The sequence below is a fragment of the Bubalus bubalis genome, chromosome 13 (assembly GCF_019923935.1).
Source record: "Bubalus bubalis isolate 160015118507 breed Murrah chromosome 13, NDDB_SH_1, whole genome shotgun sequence".
Classification (NCBI taxonomy): domain Eukaryota; kingdom Metazoa; phylum Chordata; class Mammalia; order Artiodactyla; family Bovidae; genus Bubalus; species Bubalus bubalis.
The window spans coordinates 15,987,145-16,003,675 of NC_059169.1; the positions used below are offsets into that span (position 1 = coordinate 15,987,145).

The 16,531-nt window shown below is 45.2% G+C and overlaps 1 protein-coding gene across 1 annotated transcript in view; it reads left to right on the forward strand.

Moving 5' to 3' along the window:
- Window positions 1–16,531, forward strand: part of LOC102409035 (ATP-binding cassette sub-family C member 4-like) — a 183,605-nt gene that overhangs the window by 48,861 nt on the left and 118,213 nt on the right. The window contains 3 exon segments of the mRNA XM_045162445.1: window positions 3,738–3,832; window positions 4,055–4,141; window positions 12,897–12,993. Of these exon segments, the coding sequence (XP_045018380.1) occupies window positions 3,738–3,832; window positions 4,055–4,141; window positions 12,897–12,993 (279 nt within the window).

Here is a 16,531-nt window from a genome sequence, read left to right on the forward strand (position 1 = left end):
TAGGGATCAGTCACCAAGAGCAAGTTATAATCAACTCATGTCGTTTTTTCATTTGTGGAGGTGTTCACACACTTCCTGAGATTCTCACAGCATCCTTGAATTCAGGGGCTCTGGTTTCTGCAGTGCATTCTGTAGAAGAGGAAAATGAGACTCAGGGAGGTCAAAGGACTTGTTCGTCGTGGTGGCATCAGTGTGCTACTTGCTTTCTCTCCAAATTTGCTGCAGTAGAGACAGAGAAGTGAGGGCTTCACCTGCAGAAAGGTACTGCTGTGCATCCTAGGTTGATGCCTCAGCAGTTTAGTGATAAAAACTCCAAACTCTGTCTATGACAGAATGTGCCAATTGACAATTATAGCAACTTAAGACTTCTAATATAATACCATGTAACTTAAGTCTAAGGCAGAGGAACCAGAGCTCAAATTCGCAACATCTGTTGGATCATAGAAAAAGCAAGAGAATTCCAGAAAAGCATCTACTTCTGCCTCATTGATATGATAAAGCCTTTCACTGTGTGGATCACAACAAAGGGTGGAAAATTCCTAAAAGAGATGGGAATACCAGACCACCTTACCAGCCACCTACGAAACCTGCATGGAGGTCAAGAAGCAACAGCTAGAACTGGACATGGAACAACAGACTGATTCCAAATTAGGAAAGGAATACATCAAAGCTGTATATTGTCACCCTGCTTATTTAACTTACATGCACAGTACACCATGTGAAATGCCAGACTGGATGAAGCACAAGCTGGAATAAAGATTTCTGGGAGAAATATCAATAACCTCAGATATGCAGATGATATCACCCTTATAACAGAAAGCGAAGGGGTACTAAAGAGCCTCTTGATGAAGGTGAAAGAGGAGAATGATAAAGTTGGCTTAAAACTCAACATTCAAAAAACTAACATCATGGCATCTGGTTCCACCACTTCATGGCAATAGATGAGGAAACAATGGAAACAGTGACAGACTTTATTTTCTTGGGCTCCAACATCACTGCAGATGGTGACTGCAGTCATGAAATTAAAAACGTTTGCTCCTTGGGAGAAATACTATGACAAACCTAGACAGCATATTAAAAGGCAGAACCATTACTTTACTAACAAAGGTCCATATAGTCAAAGGTATGGTTTTTCTAGTAGTCATGTATGGATGTGAGAGTTGGACCATAAAGAAAGCTGAGTGCAGAAGAACAGATGCTTTTGAACTGTGGTGTTGGAGAAGACACTTGAGAATCCCTTGGACTGCAAGGAGATCAAACCAGTCAATCATAAAGGAAATCAACCCTGTATATTGATTGAAAGGACTGATGCTGAAGCTCCAGTGCTTTGACCACCTGATGGGAAGAACCAACTCATTTCCTAATGATGATGCTGATGCTGAAAAAGATTGAATACAGGAGGAGAAGGGAACGATAAAGGACGAGATGGCTGGATGGTATCCGTGATTCAGTGGGCATGAGTTTGAACAAGCTCCAGGAGATGGTAAAGGACAAGGAAGCCTGGAGTGCTACATTCCTTGGGGTCACAAGAGTCAGTTCAGTTCAGTCGCTCAGTCGTGTCCGACTCTTTACGACCCCATGAATCGCAGCACGCCAGGCCTCCCTGTCCATCACCAACTCCCGGAGTTCACTCAGACTCACGTCCATCGAGTCAGTGATGCCATCCAGCCATCTCATCCTCTGTCGTCCCCTTCTCCTCCTGCCCCCAATCCCTCCCAGTATCAGGGTGTTTTCCAATGAGTCAACTCTTTGCATGAGGTGGCCAAAGTACTGGAGGTTCAGCTTTAGCATCATTCCTTCCAAAGAACACCCAGGGCTGATCTCCTTCAGAATGGACTGGTTGGATCTCCTTGCAGTCCAAGGGACTCTCAAGAGTCTTCTCCAACACCACAGTTCAAAAGCATCACAAAGAGTCAGACACAATTAAACGAGTGAACAACTACTTAAGCCTGATGTCTATCTTGTCAGTTTGGGAATGTTCTCGTCATCTATTCTTTTTTTTTCCCCATGGTACTCTGGGGAAAATAGGCTGATTTGTCTATTAACTTTGTAAATGATATTCAAATGTAACTTGTGATTCATTCCCAGATCCTCAAGTTACAACTTTATTTCCTTCTTAGTTTTGAGTTTTTCCTGCTTTCACAGACAATCATCTACTTAATCCAGCTGATCTGCTGGGTGTCCTTTGAGCACACCTTTTCTTTCCTTTTGATTGTCCTGCCCAGCTTGCTCTTTCTGCTCCCATTTCTTGTACAAACCTTATCTGTCACTCACTTTAAGTATTACTGTGAAGACTAGGGTCAGGTGTTATCCCTTCTTTGAAAGTGGGAAGCTGAGGCAGAGATCAGCAAAATGTCTTTTTAAGAGACACTCATTCCTTTATAAAAACAAGTCCTGTGCCTTCACCTCCTGGGCCACCAGCTCTCACACCTGTGTCTCTAGCACAGACCTTCACACCTGCATGTACAACTGTACCGTGACACCACTGGGAGGTCATGTCAGGTTGTCCATGAGCGAAGTTCCCTAAACCTACATCCACCACCTTCCCCAACTCAGTAAATGGAGACCCTGTCCTTCCCCTTCCTCATCCCAAACACCACAATCTCCTCTGCTCTTACAGCCACACCCATCCTGTCAGCAGGCCTTTCAGACTCCGCCTTCAACATGTGCCTGGAGTGTGACCCCATCTCTCCATTCCCACTCTGGTCCTGACCACTGTCATCTCTCACCTTGATTATTCTGGTAGCCTCCTCACTTGTATCCACCCTCATCCTTCCCCACTTACTGTCTGTTTTCTGTAAAGCACAGGAGTGATTTCTTAAAACCTCAAACCAGGTCTGTCCCCCTCCTCCTCTTACTGGAGTGCCCCCAGGCTCCTCCTGCTCTGTCTCCACCCTCACCCCTTCATTCTCACTCCACTCTCCTGCCTCCTTGTCCTGAACCCCTTGGGCATCTCCCTGTGGCCCCTGCACCCGCCCCTCCCTCTGTGAGGAGCAGCCTCTCCAGGTCTGCCTGAGCCCCCTCCTCCAGATCTGCTCACACCCTCTCTGAGCAGAGCCCTCACACCCCAGTGTGAACTCACTTCCCCCTTCACTCTCCATCCCCCTGAGCCGGCTTCCTTTTCCTTCCTCTCCTCAGTACTTGTGCTCAGGTTAATTTTCCATATCATTTGTCTTCCATCATGGAAATAAACCCTAGAACCTTTGTTTCTTCACAACTGAGTTCACTGTGCCCAGAGCAATGCCTGTCATACAGTAAGTCCTCAGTAAATATCTGTTAAAATGGTCAAACGCTTAGATGCTGTGCAAAACTACAGAATGAAAACAAATAAAATACACTGATAGGTTTTTTTGTTTGTTTTTTTTTTAATATTCAAAGTCACAGTTTAGTTACTCTGACTTATACCCACTGCTCTAGCTTCCCAGGTAGCTTGGTGGGAAAGAATCTACCTGCAAGTGCAGGAGACACAGGAGACACTGATTCGATCCCTGGGTCAGGAAGATCTCCTGGAGGAGGAAACAGCAAACCACTCCAGTGTTGTTGCCTGGAGAATACCATGGACAGAAGAGCCCTACAAGCCCTAGTCCATGGGGTTACAAAGAGTTGAATACGACTTAGCAGCTGAGCATGTATGAACGTTAATCAAATTCTTGTATGAGGAACTAATGCTAAAAGTGTAAGATGGTAGTAGAGGACAATTTATATCTTTTTCTTTCCCCCCTTTTCTATCTGTATAGGATTTACAGCTTTTGGAGGAAGGAGATCTAACTGAGATAGGAGAAAGAGGAACCCCACTGAGTGAGGGACAGAAAGCCCGGGTCAGCCTCGCCAGGTAAATGGGGTTTCAGTTGCTATCCGCCCCTCGTCCTCCGCGGCTCCTAGTGGACATGAGCACGCAGACCCCGCTCACCGAGTGAGGCTGTGTGAAGCAGGGACTTGGTCCTTTCCCTGAGCTTATAGAAGGAACCTGGAGTTGTTAGACACCATTATGATTCAGCGATGAGACCCAGGGAATATGAAATATCCTCTCCTGATGTCTCTCTATGTTTTCTAGAGCCATGTATCAGGATGCAGACATCTACCTCCTGGACGATCCGCTCAGCGCAGTGGATGCAATAGTCAACAGACACTTATTCGAACAGTGAGTTTGCTCCTGTTTTCTATCGTTTCTTCTTTCCAAGAGCCCTGTAGAGATGAAGGAAGAGAGCTCAGGCAGGTCTTTGTGCTCCAGGAGACTCAGCTCCCTCTGCCCTGGTATCCCTCCCTCCCCTCCTTTCCCTCCGCAGAAGATCCACCTTAGAGAAATCTTGCATCATGATGAGGTCAGGACAGGAAAATACAGCAGGTGCTTCCAGTGTGTGGGGGCCAGTGGGGTCTGTGCTTTAAGGAGTGACAGATGGCAGTTTCCTTCCTGCTACTTGCAGTTGATTACCAGACACTCTGGGTGGATCCAGATGTCAGGAATAAGATGATGTAGGGTTTTTAAATCAGAGAGTGAGACTCTTATAACCTGGTACTTGGCTGCCAGTTTTTTCCCTCTATCATTTGCTTAAGGCGTGTTAGAAGTGAAGTTTTCAGTACTGGCATAGGGTTTCCATGGAAAGACCCTGTTGGTTTATGCTTGTTATTCTATCACTTTGGAAATAAAGTCTTTATTAAGTATAGACTTAATAAAGTCTAGAATTTGAGAATTCCACATCTGAGTATGATTTCAATCATTTCATGTTATTTCATGGATGCTTACTAGAATTAATACTTAGACACTACAATGTAGTGTCACCTATAATCTGGCTTGAGTCTTGACTCTCATTCCTGTTTCTAAAATGTTAACTTGTCAGTGGCTCCTGGTTGGCTACACAATGACTAAAGTAGAACAACTCTGATTCTTTTCTGTGTATAATGTGTCCTAACACACACTGACTGAGGCCTCTTATGGAGTCTAGACTGGCCTTTTTGAAAGCCTTGCAAACTTGTTTTTTTCCTAAAACAGCCTTCACATCTCCCCCATGGTCAGGTTGCTTGCTGTTGTTTACTTTGTTAAGGTCAATGAGCCTTCCAGCTGCACTTCTAAACACCCAGCTGTGTGCACTGAGATCAATGCCTTACTGCACAAAACCTCTTAGTTTACAAGGAGGACAGTGAGCCAGGAGAGGGGAAGGACCCACACTGGGCAGAATAAGGGAGACTAGGATGCCCAGCTCTCATTCCTGCCTCTGAGGAACCTGTCTCTACGTGGAGCTTGTTAAGACAGATGCCTGGGGAAAGCTCAGCAGAGTCAGGGTTTAGTGTTTTAATACAGGATAGTAGGTGCTGAATGTAAAGTGGAAGTGTCAGCTGGAGGCTTTCACTGAAGTTGGAAAGCTCCCTGTGCTCAGGGCTGGGCAAGAAGTAACCTGGGGGCCTGCAGCCTGGGCAGGTGTATGGAGGCTGAGACGAGGACCCAGTCCTTTGCTGAAGCAAGAGTAGAAGCTCAGGTGTGGAGGGAGGAGAAAGTAAGGCTGTGAGAATAGCAGGCACGTCCTCGCCTGGAGGAGGCGGGGTGTTCAGCAGAGAGAAGCTGTTTGGGAATTCTCGCTCTCAGGTCCTGTGTTAGTTTCTAGCACTGTGTCTGTCCAGGCTGCTCTCACAGGACACCAGAGCTGAGTGGCTTTAGAAATAACAAGTTTTTATCTCATGGTTTTGGATGCTGGGAAAGTCCAAGTCAGGGGGCTGAAAGATTCAGTCTGGTGAGGGTCTGATTCCTGTGGCCTCATGTGGTGGCAGAGGTGAGGGAGCCTTGTGGTTCCTTTTATCAGGACACTAATCCCTTTCATGGAGGCTCCACCCTCAGAACCTGGTCCCTCCCGATGGCCCCACCTCCTGATACCAACACAGTTGGAATTAGGTCTCAATAGATGACTTTTGAGGAGTAAAACATTCAGTCTATAGCAAGTTGTCACAGATGGGGATGCTCAAAGAATAGAAATTAAATTTCTCACAGTTCTTGAGGCTACAGGTTCAAGGTGTGGGTGGTTTGGTTTCTCCTGAGACCTCTCTCCTTGGCTTCTGACCATAACCCCTCGCTGTGTCCTCACACGGTTGGGGTTTTCTCTAGTTGCAGTGAGCAGGGGCTACTCTCTAGCTGTGGTGCGTGGACTTCTCATTGTGGTGGCTTCTCTTGTTGCAGAGCCCGGGCTCTATGGTGTGTGGGGTTAGTAGTTGCGGTTCCTGGGCTCCAGAGCACAGGCTCAGTAGTTGTGGTGCATGGGCTGAGGTGCTTTGTGCATGTGGGAGCTTCCTGGACCAGGGAGGGATCCTATGTCTCCTGCACTGGCAGGTGAATTCTTTACCACTAAGCCACCAGGGAAGCCCCCATTTGTATGTTTTTGTTTATATTTCTATTGCCTTAGGAGACTGACCTAAGAAAATATTGGTATAATTTGTCAGAGAATGTTTTGCTTATAATCTCTACTAGGAGTTTTATGGTGTCATGTCTTATGATTAAGATTTTAAGTCATTTTTAGTTTATTTTGTGCATGGTGGGAGGGTGTGTTCTAACTTCATTGATTTACATGCCTGTGTTTCTGTCCTTATGTCTTAATCTTCTCTTCATCTAAGCACACCAGTCACATTAGATTAGGTCCAGTATAACTAAGGGTGATCATTACTTCTTTAAGGTCCTTGTCACCAAATTCTAAGGTACTATTAACTAAGGTGTCAGCAGGTGAATCTGAGGGGACACGATTGATTTACAGAAAGTCCAGAATAGCAAAGTAGAGACTTCAGCAGAGTCCAGGGTTTGAAAGGGAGACATGTGAGGAAGTCTGAGCTCTGGATATTAGGAGCTGGAATTCCACGTCCACTAAGCAGTGGTCATTAGTCTTTGGTGGGATCTGCCCGAATGTAAGACGTCCTTAGTGTTGGGGTGATGAAAGATTTGTGGAGATGGATGGTGGTGATGGCTGCACAACAATGTGAATATACTTAATGCCACTGAGCTCTATGCTTAAGATGACAGAAATGGTAAATTTCACATTAGGTGTATTTTACCACATTTAAAAGAAAACTGCATAGTATCACTGAATCTTTCAGAACATGAGTGAGCAGGGCAGCTGACACATGGCATGGCCCCCAGCTCCCTGATCTGACTCCCCTTTCCCACCTTCTCCTGATCATGGCTTGATGAGTTTTCCCTTAGAGAAGTGCCTGTGTCTTGTCATGAGTTCAGTGACAGGAGCTAGTGCTGTGACAGGGATTCCCCACCCCACCCTCTTGGCATTCTGAGTATAGCAGCCTTCTTGTTCCCAGCGCCCCACCCTGAATTCACAAATATCTGTCACCCATCTTGTGAGCATCTGCACAAGTTCCTCATCAAGGCAGGAACAGGATCTGCTAGTCATTGCATCCATGTCACAGGGAGGGGAGAGCAGGCATTTTAGTACCAAGTATTGCCAAATTCAGACTTAAATTGAAGAAAGTAGGAAAAACCACTAGACCATTCAGGTATGACCTAAAACAAATCCCTTATGATTATACAGTGGAAGTGAGAAATATATTTAAGGGACTAGACCTGATAGACAGGATGCCTGATGAACTATGGAATGAGGTTCGTTACATTGTACAGGAAACAGGGATCAAGACCATCCCCATGGGAAAGAAATGCAAAAAAGCAAAATGGCTGTCTGGGGAAGGCTTACAAATAGCTGTGAAAAGAAGAGAAGCGAAAAGCAAAGGAGCAAAGGAAATATATAAACATCTGAATGCAGAGTTCCAAAGAAGAGCAAGAAGAGATAAGAAAGCCTTCTTCAGCGATCAATGCAAAGAAATAGAGGAAAACAACAGAATGGGAAAGACTGGGGATCTCTTCAAGAAAATCAGAGATACCAAAGGAACATTTCATGCAAAGATGGGCTTGATAAAGGACAGAAATGGTATGGACCTAATAGAAGCAGAAGATATTAAGAAGAGATGGCAAGAATACACAGAACAACTGTGCAAAAAAGATCCTCACAACCCAGATAATCACAATGGTGTGATCACTGACCTAGAGCCAGACATCCTGGAATGTGAAGTCAAGTGGGCCTTAGAGAACATCACTATGAACAAAGCTAGTGGAGGTGATGGAATTCCGGTTGAACTATTCCAAATCCTGAAAGATGATGCTGTGAAAGTGCTGCACTCAATATGCCAGCAAATTTGGAAAACTCAGCAGTGGCCAGAGGACTGGAAAAGGTCAGTTTTCATTCCAATCCTGAAGAAAGACAATGCCAAAGAATGCTCAAACTGCCACACAATTGCACTCATCTCACACGCTAGTAAAGTAATGCTCAAAATTCTCCAAGCCAGGCTTCAGCAATATGTGAACCATGAACTTCCTGATGTTCAAGCTGGTTTTAGAAAAGGCAGAGGAACCAGAGATCAAATTGCCAACATCTGCTGGATCATGGAAAAAGCAAGAGAGTTCCAGAAAAACATCTATTTCTGCTTTATTGACTATTCCAAAGCCTTTGACTGTGTGGATCACAATAAACTGTGGAAAATTCTGAAAGAGATGGGAATACCAGACCACCTGATCTGCCTCTTGAGAAATGTGTATGCAGGTCAGGAAGCAACAGTTAGAACAGGACATGGAACAACAGACTGGTTCCAAATAGGAAAAAGAGTACGTCAAGGCTGTATATTGTCACCCTATTTATTTAACTTATATGCAGAGTACATCATGAGAAATGCTGGACTGGAAGAAACACAAGCTGGAATCAAGATTGCTGGGAGAAATATCAATAACCTCAGATATGCAGAGGACACCACCCTTATGGCAGAAAGTGAAGAGGAACTAAAAAGCCTCTTGATGAAAGTGAATGTGGAGAGTAACAAAGTTGGCTTATAGCTCAACATTCAGAAAACGAAGATCATGGCATCTGGTCCCATCGCTTCATGGGAAATAGATGGGGAAACAGTGGAAACAGTGTCAGACTTTATTTTGGGGGGCACCAAAATCACTGATGGTGATTGCAGCCATGAAATTAAAAGACGCTTACTCCTTGGAAGGAAAGCTATGACCAACCTATATAGCATATTCAAAAGCAGAGACATTGCTTTGCCAACAAAGGTTCGTCTAGTCAAGGCTATGGTTTTTCCGGTGGTCATGTATGGATGTGAGAGCTGGACTATGAAGAAGGCTGAGTGCCGAAGAATTGATGCTTTTGAACTGTGGTGTTGGAGAAGACTCTTGAGAGTCCCTTGGACTGCAAGGAGATCCAACCAGTCCATTCTGAAGGAGATCAGCCCTGGGTGTTCTTTGGAAGGAATGATGCTAAAGCTGAAACTCCAGTACTTTGGCCACCTGATGCGAAGAGTTGACTCATTGGAAAAGACTCTGCTGCTGGGAGGGATTGTGGGCAAGAGGAGAAGGGGACGACAGAGGATGAGATGGCTGGATGGCATCACTGACTCGATGGACGTGAGTCTGAGTGAACTCTGGGACTTGGTGATGGACAGGGAGGCCTGGCATGCTGCGATTCATGGGGTCACAAAGAGTAGGACACGGCTGAGTGACTGATCTGATCTGATAGTGTGCTGATCACAGAAGTTCTCCTGAGTTCTTTTTTAAAATACAGGAGACATTTATAAAATCCTCTCCAATATTTTGGGTGTACCACTTTGGATACTTGAGAGAAGCAAGCTTAAGATTGTTTTTGCTGATCAGAACCACAACCTCTAGAGTGACTTAAAGCACAGCGCATGAAAGTAAATTAGGAAATCACTCAGCAGCAATTGGAGGGTGTTCTCAAGTTAAAGAATTGGATGGAACAATATTCTGTGAGAGATGGTGGTCACGTGGAGGCTTAGTCATGGGGAGGGCTTTGTATTAACAGTGGATGAATCACACTGCTGCTTTCCATTAACAGTTTCCTACAGTCACGAATCTATATCCAAGGTCATTGATTTGTGAGTTTTACAACTTTATTCTGTGAGCGCTAAGTGGGTTCTGTCACCTATAGAAGGTGAGAGGCCTTGGATGAGCTGATGCAGTCTCATCATGCTGTGGATCCCGTCCTGGTTCAGCCCCACGTCCCAGACCCCCACCTCCTGCGTCATCAGCTCTTCAGGTGTGTCCTGATCAGACTCCCACGCTGCTGTCTACACAGCTCACCCTCCTGTCTACACAGATCACCCCCTGCTTCAGCCCTTCATGGACTCCCCCCACCCCCACCCCTTCAAGTTTGGGAAGCAGCTCCACGTCCTCAGACAGAACAGGCTTCTTCTGCCCGCATCAGCCTTTCCAGCTCGTCCCCACACCCACTCGCTGTCCAGCTGTGCTGGCTCTGTGGGGGTCCTTTCTCACTCCCGTCTGTCTGTACATACTGGTCCCTCTGTCCCAGAGCCAGGGAGCAGTGCCCCAGGACACAGAGGGAAGGTGGAGGATGGGCCCTGCCATTCCCTCCTGCTCCTCTAGGGGGCGCCCGTGCCCTCTGTCTTTCCCCAGCCCTCAGTGGGTGCACTTGACAATTTATGAGTCTCCCCACCTCTCCTTCAATCTTTCCCAGCATCAGGGTATTTTCCAATGAGGGAAAGATTGAAGGCGGGAGGAGAAGGGGACAACAGAGGATGAGATGGTTGGATGGCATCACTGACTCGATGGACATGAGTTTGAGCAAGCTCCCAGAGTTGGTGAGGAAAGGGAGGCCCGTTGCTGCAGTCTATGGGGTCCAAAGAGTTGGACACAACTGAGCAACTCTACTGAATTACCCCTCCTAAGCTGTGAATGCAGGAAGGCGCCTCAGCCCAGCTTGTTCTGTCCCAGAACCCCTGCACCTGCTGTGTCTTCTTCCAGGATATTTCCCCAGATAGTCTCAGGGCTCCTGTGTCTCCCCATCTAAGACCCCTTGCTTTCCCTTCAGAGCACAAGTCACAGTGCAATAGTGCATTTTCTACACTTACGCAGCGGGTCCCCCTGTACACAGTGCAGAGTACTGATTTCCATCTTGACGTGTGGGTGTGTCCTCTGCACTTAGGACAATGCCTGGCTCCTCAACAAACCTCTGCTGATTGAATGAATGGAGATGGGGATTCTGTCTGTCTTATTTGTATCCCCTTCACCATGGGATGTGTCCCCTCTCAACACAGCTCTTATATAGGATTATATGTAGGATTATAGGATTAACACAACCTTTATATAGGAGTAACAGGTAAACAACTAATGATTGCTGATTCAATTATTTGTATGACATGACCTGGAAATCTTTCCTTTAAAAACTTGGAAAATAGTTTATTTTTCTAGTGATTGAACAAAAGCATTATTTAGGAAAAATTCAAAGCCATCAACTGATCACTTCATTGTATTTATTTATATTACCTCATCTGTGATGGAAAGTGAGGAAGAAAATATTTTAAAACTTTTGGGTTGGTCCATCTTGGACATAACAGCATATCACATTTGGTTAACACCCACCTTCAGGGACTATTGGCAGGTATTTATGAATTAAGGAGAAGAATGCCATTTAAATGCTTTAGTACTAAGTCTGAAAAGGTGACAGTCAAGAAACGTAGCTATGAACACTGAGCTAACACAGGTCAAAAGGTACTCCTTTTGGACTTAATGAAGTGATGGTGTATGTGTCTATATCCTGGAGTCTTGCTTCTGATCACAGACTCAGTGTCCAGAGTGTCCCCTTAGGACTTTTCTGTCCTGAGTCCAAAACACAGGGCTACTTGTGGTTAGGGAGGAGCAGAGAAGGGGTCTGATGCTTACTGAGCCTATTGGTGGTTGACTTCTCAGAACGTGTGGATGAAGTTGTCATTGACGCTGTTTGAGATGAAGAAACAGGTTTAGAATGTCATCAGGCTTGTGAGAAGGACTGAGCTGCAGTCTGCTGCCTCCAGACTCTCCATCTGAATCACTCACAGGCTGAGCTCTGGCCCAGCTTCCTGAGGTATGCTCTGCACGGGCCACGGGGTCCCAGAGAACCTGCCTGGAATCCTGCCTGGGGTCATTGAGGCCCCAGACCCAGCTACTTGCTTCCCTGGAGGGGTTGTGGACCCTGTGGCTGAGCCTGGGGCTGAGTCCCTAGGGGTCTGCATTTAAAATGGAGGAACAGTTTTTTTGTTTTTTTGTTTTGTTTTGTTTGTTTTTTAAACTGTGAATAAAATTTAAGGTTGAATACTGAGCGGGGGTCTTGTCTGTAGAGAACTGGTGGGTGTTCTGAGCCACTGGGTGATTTCCACTGTGATTTGGGCCGTTTGGATTCCGTTTTTTATTCTTACATTTGGAATGTGTTTGGTCCTAATGAAAGAAGACTTTCTTCCTGGTTGGAACTGGGAATATTGTAGAGACTGATAGAGGCCAAATTGGCCTTCATTTTCTGCCTAATATTCTTTGGGAACAAGTGTCTAGCAAATGTTCTCTGGCAAAGGTTACCAAGAATCTATTAATTTTTTGTTGCTAATATGTGCATCATTCATTATAAATAATAATCTAGAAAGCCGTTTAAGAATGTACACATTTTTATATGGCATAGATACTTGTCCTCCCATTCCTGAATAGTGATAAAATAGTATTTTAGTTCAGTCAAGTTTTGGAATCTCAGTATTACTCAGTTATTTCCCTTTATGAAGCGTGCAAATAATTGTTAACCTGAGTTTTAGGGAAAAAAAGCTTAGCTGTTTGTGCCTTCTTCACTGGACTGCTTTTTAGAATATTTTAGCAGTGCTAGATTCAAATTTCTTGCTGATAAATTTAAGAGCCTAGTCGGATGAATTGATTTATGTTTATTTAATTTTTATTATTGATTTGGTATTTAAACTACAGATCTTTGACTGCTGTGTGATCTTTGTCTCATTGTTTTCCACATATAATTTTTCAGTTTGAAGCACTCCCGTTAATGTGCTTTTTCATACTGTACCTCTTACATTTGTAGGTGTATTCGTCAGGCCTTGAAGGAGAAGATCACAATCTTAGTGACTCATCAGCTGCAGTACCTAAAAGATGCAAGTCAGATTCTGATACTGAAAGATGTAAGTAGTTTTCTAGAAGTCTGTGGAATTGCTGGCACTCAGGTGTGTTGAAAGCCAGACCTCCCAGAAGGCCACTATGCTTGGATTCATGGTAAGCGCCCTCTTCTCCCTCAGTTTTTCACCCCCTTCTTCTCAGAGCTGATGTTCACACCTTGGAGGATGAATCCAAAGACCTGTAGAAATATCACTGTGATACTCTAAGTCACATAAACCCTAAAGTGTATGAAAGTACAACCACAGGGTTATTACATCGTCACTGTTCTAATGAAATTTTAAAAGGATAATGATGCTATTTTATTTAGTCAAAGTGTACTTTTTAGAAATTAGACTTAAGTCAAAGTGTATTATTTAGAAATTAGGGATACTAAGACCTGATTGTATCCAGGTGATTGTTATACATAATTTGCCTAAAGAGCATCTTCCATTAACACCAGAAGTGAGGTTGGGTAACTGAGCACCCGGGTCAGAGATGCCCTCTCTGCTGGTGTCTCCAGTTGCTGGTCTCCCTGCCCAGGTCTCTATGTGCCCGATATGTGTGGGAGCCTGTGCAGCAGGAGGACAAGGCCCTGCCTTCATGGGTCTCCTGTTCTTATGGGGAGGATGTGACAGAGAGAGCTGGGCTGACATCCTGGCTGCCTCCCTGAGGAGCTGGTGCCTCATGGGGTCTGAGTGACATGAAGGTGGGCACCACACAGTCACCTGGGGGAGGGGGTCTAAGGCAGGGGGTCCTCAGGAAGGAGCTGACCTGGCAGATTGGAGGAACACCAGGAAGACCAGCGTGTCTGAGGAGAGTGACCAGGGGGATGGGAGGGAGCTGGTCTCCGAGCTGTGGGCAGGGACCGGAAGTGGGATGGAAGTCTTGGATGGTCCAGAGCAGAGGAGGGATGTGTTCTGATGTGAGAATTAAGAGAGTCCTCTGATGGTCTCTGGAGGGGGGACAGCAGAAGCAGTTACAAGTCTTAGTAAAGCTGAGGAGACAGAAGTGTGGGCTCAGGCTAGGGTATCAGTTTCTAGAGCTGCTGTAACAAAGCACTGCAAACTGGGTGACTTAAAAAAACAGGAGTTTATCGTCTCCCTGTTCTGGAGGCTATGGGTCCCAAATCCAGTTGCTGGCAGGACCATGCTCTCCCTGGAGGCACCAGGGGAGAATCCTTCTTTCCAGCCTCTGGTGTTCACAGGCCTTCCTTGTGTTCCTTGGCTTCCAGCTGCAGCACTGTGCTCTCTGCCTCTGATGTCATGTGGCTGTAGTCCCTGCGTCTGTCTGGGTTTCTTTGGTCTTATTGGATGTAGGGTCACCCTGCTCCAGCGTGATCTCATCTTGAGTACATCTGCAAAGACCTTGTTTCTAAATAAGGTGTTTATGGGTGTCATGTTTGAACCTATCTTTTTTTTTTTAATTTTATTTTATCTTTAAGCTTTACATAACTGTATTTTTTTTAATTTAAATTTATTTATTTTAATTGGAGGCTAATTACTTTACAATTTTTTTTTAATTTTATTTTATTTTTAAACTTTACATAACTGTATTAGCTTTGCCAAATATCAAAATGAATCCGCCACAGGTATACATGTGTTCCCCATCCTGAACCCTCCTCCCTCCTCTCTCCCCATTCCATCCCTCTGGGTCGTCCCAGTGCACCAGCCCCAAGCATCCAGTATCGTGCATCGAACCTGGACTGGCGAAGATTTGGGAGAATGGCATTGAAACATGTAAAATATCATGTATGAAACGAGTTGCCAGTCCAGGTTCGATGAACCTATCTTTTTGAGGAGGGGAGCACCATTCAACTCACAACTCCTAGCATGGTTGAGGGTGGAGTGGAGATTAGTGCGAAGTGTTCAGACTTAGTGATTGCTTGCTTCAATCCTTTGCTTATTTGCCTCTGGGCCTCAGGACCTCTATTGTTAACCCCTGACTGTTCCAAGGTCCTGGATCAAATCCCTGACTTAAGAAATGAATGTCTGCTCTAAGAAAGATTATTAAAACTCTTGCCTCTCTATATTATTATTAACCCCTGCCTCTCTAGAAACAGTTCCCTGTGTGGACTCCTCTCCACTCCTCTAGGAATGGGGTAGGAGAAGGGCTAAGGTTTCTCAAGCTTGAGAGCAGTTGGTTTCACGTGCAGAGGGGGCGACTCTAGTGTGTAAACCCCAGTGTTGACAGGGTTATGAGCACAGGATCAGTGGCAGGAGAATAACCTATCTTGTCAGTCCCTAGATGTTTTAGGGTCCTCTTATTGCTTCCTTTGAGGATGCTGCCTCCAGTTTTAGTACTAACAAAGTAATCATTTGTCCACTGGTGAGCACCCCTGGATGAATTGGGGACCATCCTCACTGTCTGGTCCCTCTCTCACAGCAGAGGGGGGATGGCTGCCCCCTTGTCCCCTCGGAATTGTCAGCACTTGGCTGCTGAGTGAAACTGCTGTCTTTGTACTGTCATCTCATTGTACATATTACAGATATGACGTGGTAAGTGATGATTTCATTAAAGAGGTGTGTGAATTGTGCCTCCCAAGTGGAACAAGACACAGTATATCCTGCATAATTTTCTAGCTCTGCAGTATCACATGGTACCCAAAGGCTTCATTGGTTTCCTCCCAGTTGCTCACCTCAGGGGCTACAGTGAGAGGGGTCATCTCCCTCCACCTGACCTGCTGTAACCAGAGCTGCTCTCATTTGGTTAGTTTTCCATCCTGAGTTTTTTTTTTTTTTTTTTTTTTCCTAGTGTTTTATTTGTCACGGAGTGAATCAGCCACATCTAGTTTCATGGGGTGAGAAAATAGTGAAACATCTGCACATTATTTTATATGACTTTGTAAGGAAGGGAAACTGTACAAGGATGTGTCTGTCACACGTGTTCAAAGAGCATGATTAGATTCAGTTCAGTTCAGTTCAGTCACTCAGTCATTGGAAAAATGATTAGATTGGCTGAGGCTTAAGCAGCTGCCTGATTGGGGAATCCTGGTTGGCTGCTTGTGGCTGGTAGTTCCTAAGTTTTTTCTCAGCTCTGAGTGCACTGATTCTGGCTTAGGTGTTGATTTGTGGGCACAGACTGCCAAGGCTTTAGAGCCACTCTGGCCTCATGGCCTCCTTGCTTAATTACTTTTGCAGGTGGAATATTGAATTCCATTGGGAACTTCCTGAGTTTATGGGGGCAATTGTAGAGACCAGGGAGATGCATCTCTCTCTCCAGGGCTGGTTCGCTATATGTCTTGTCCCACCTGGGACACATGATACTATGACAGTTGGCAGCAAATATTTGATGAGTGACTCTTACCTATATGCAGGTGTGCTTGTGCCCACCTCTCTGTTAAGTTTAGCTTCCTTTCCCAGAATATTTTTCCTAATTGACTGCTTTTTTACAATCCTACTTCTCATATGAGGCTTCTGTCAGTTTGCACGTTGTCTAAAAGACTGTGCTGATCCTCCCACCAACTTCTGTACTTCTTGCTTCCCTGAGTGCCCACAGCAGTTATGCCCATGTCCTCCATTTTTAACACATGAGCCCACATTTGTTTCACATCCTTCAGCACCTAAC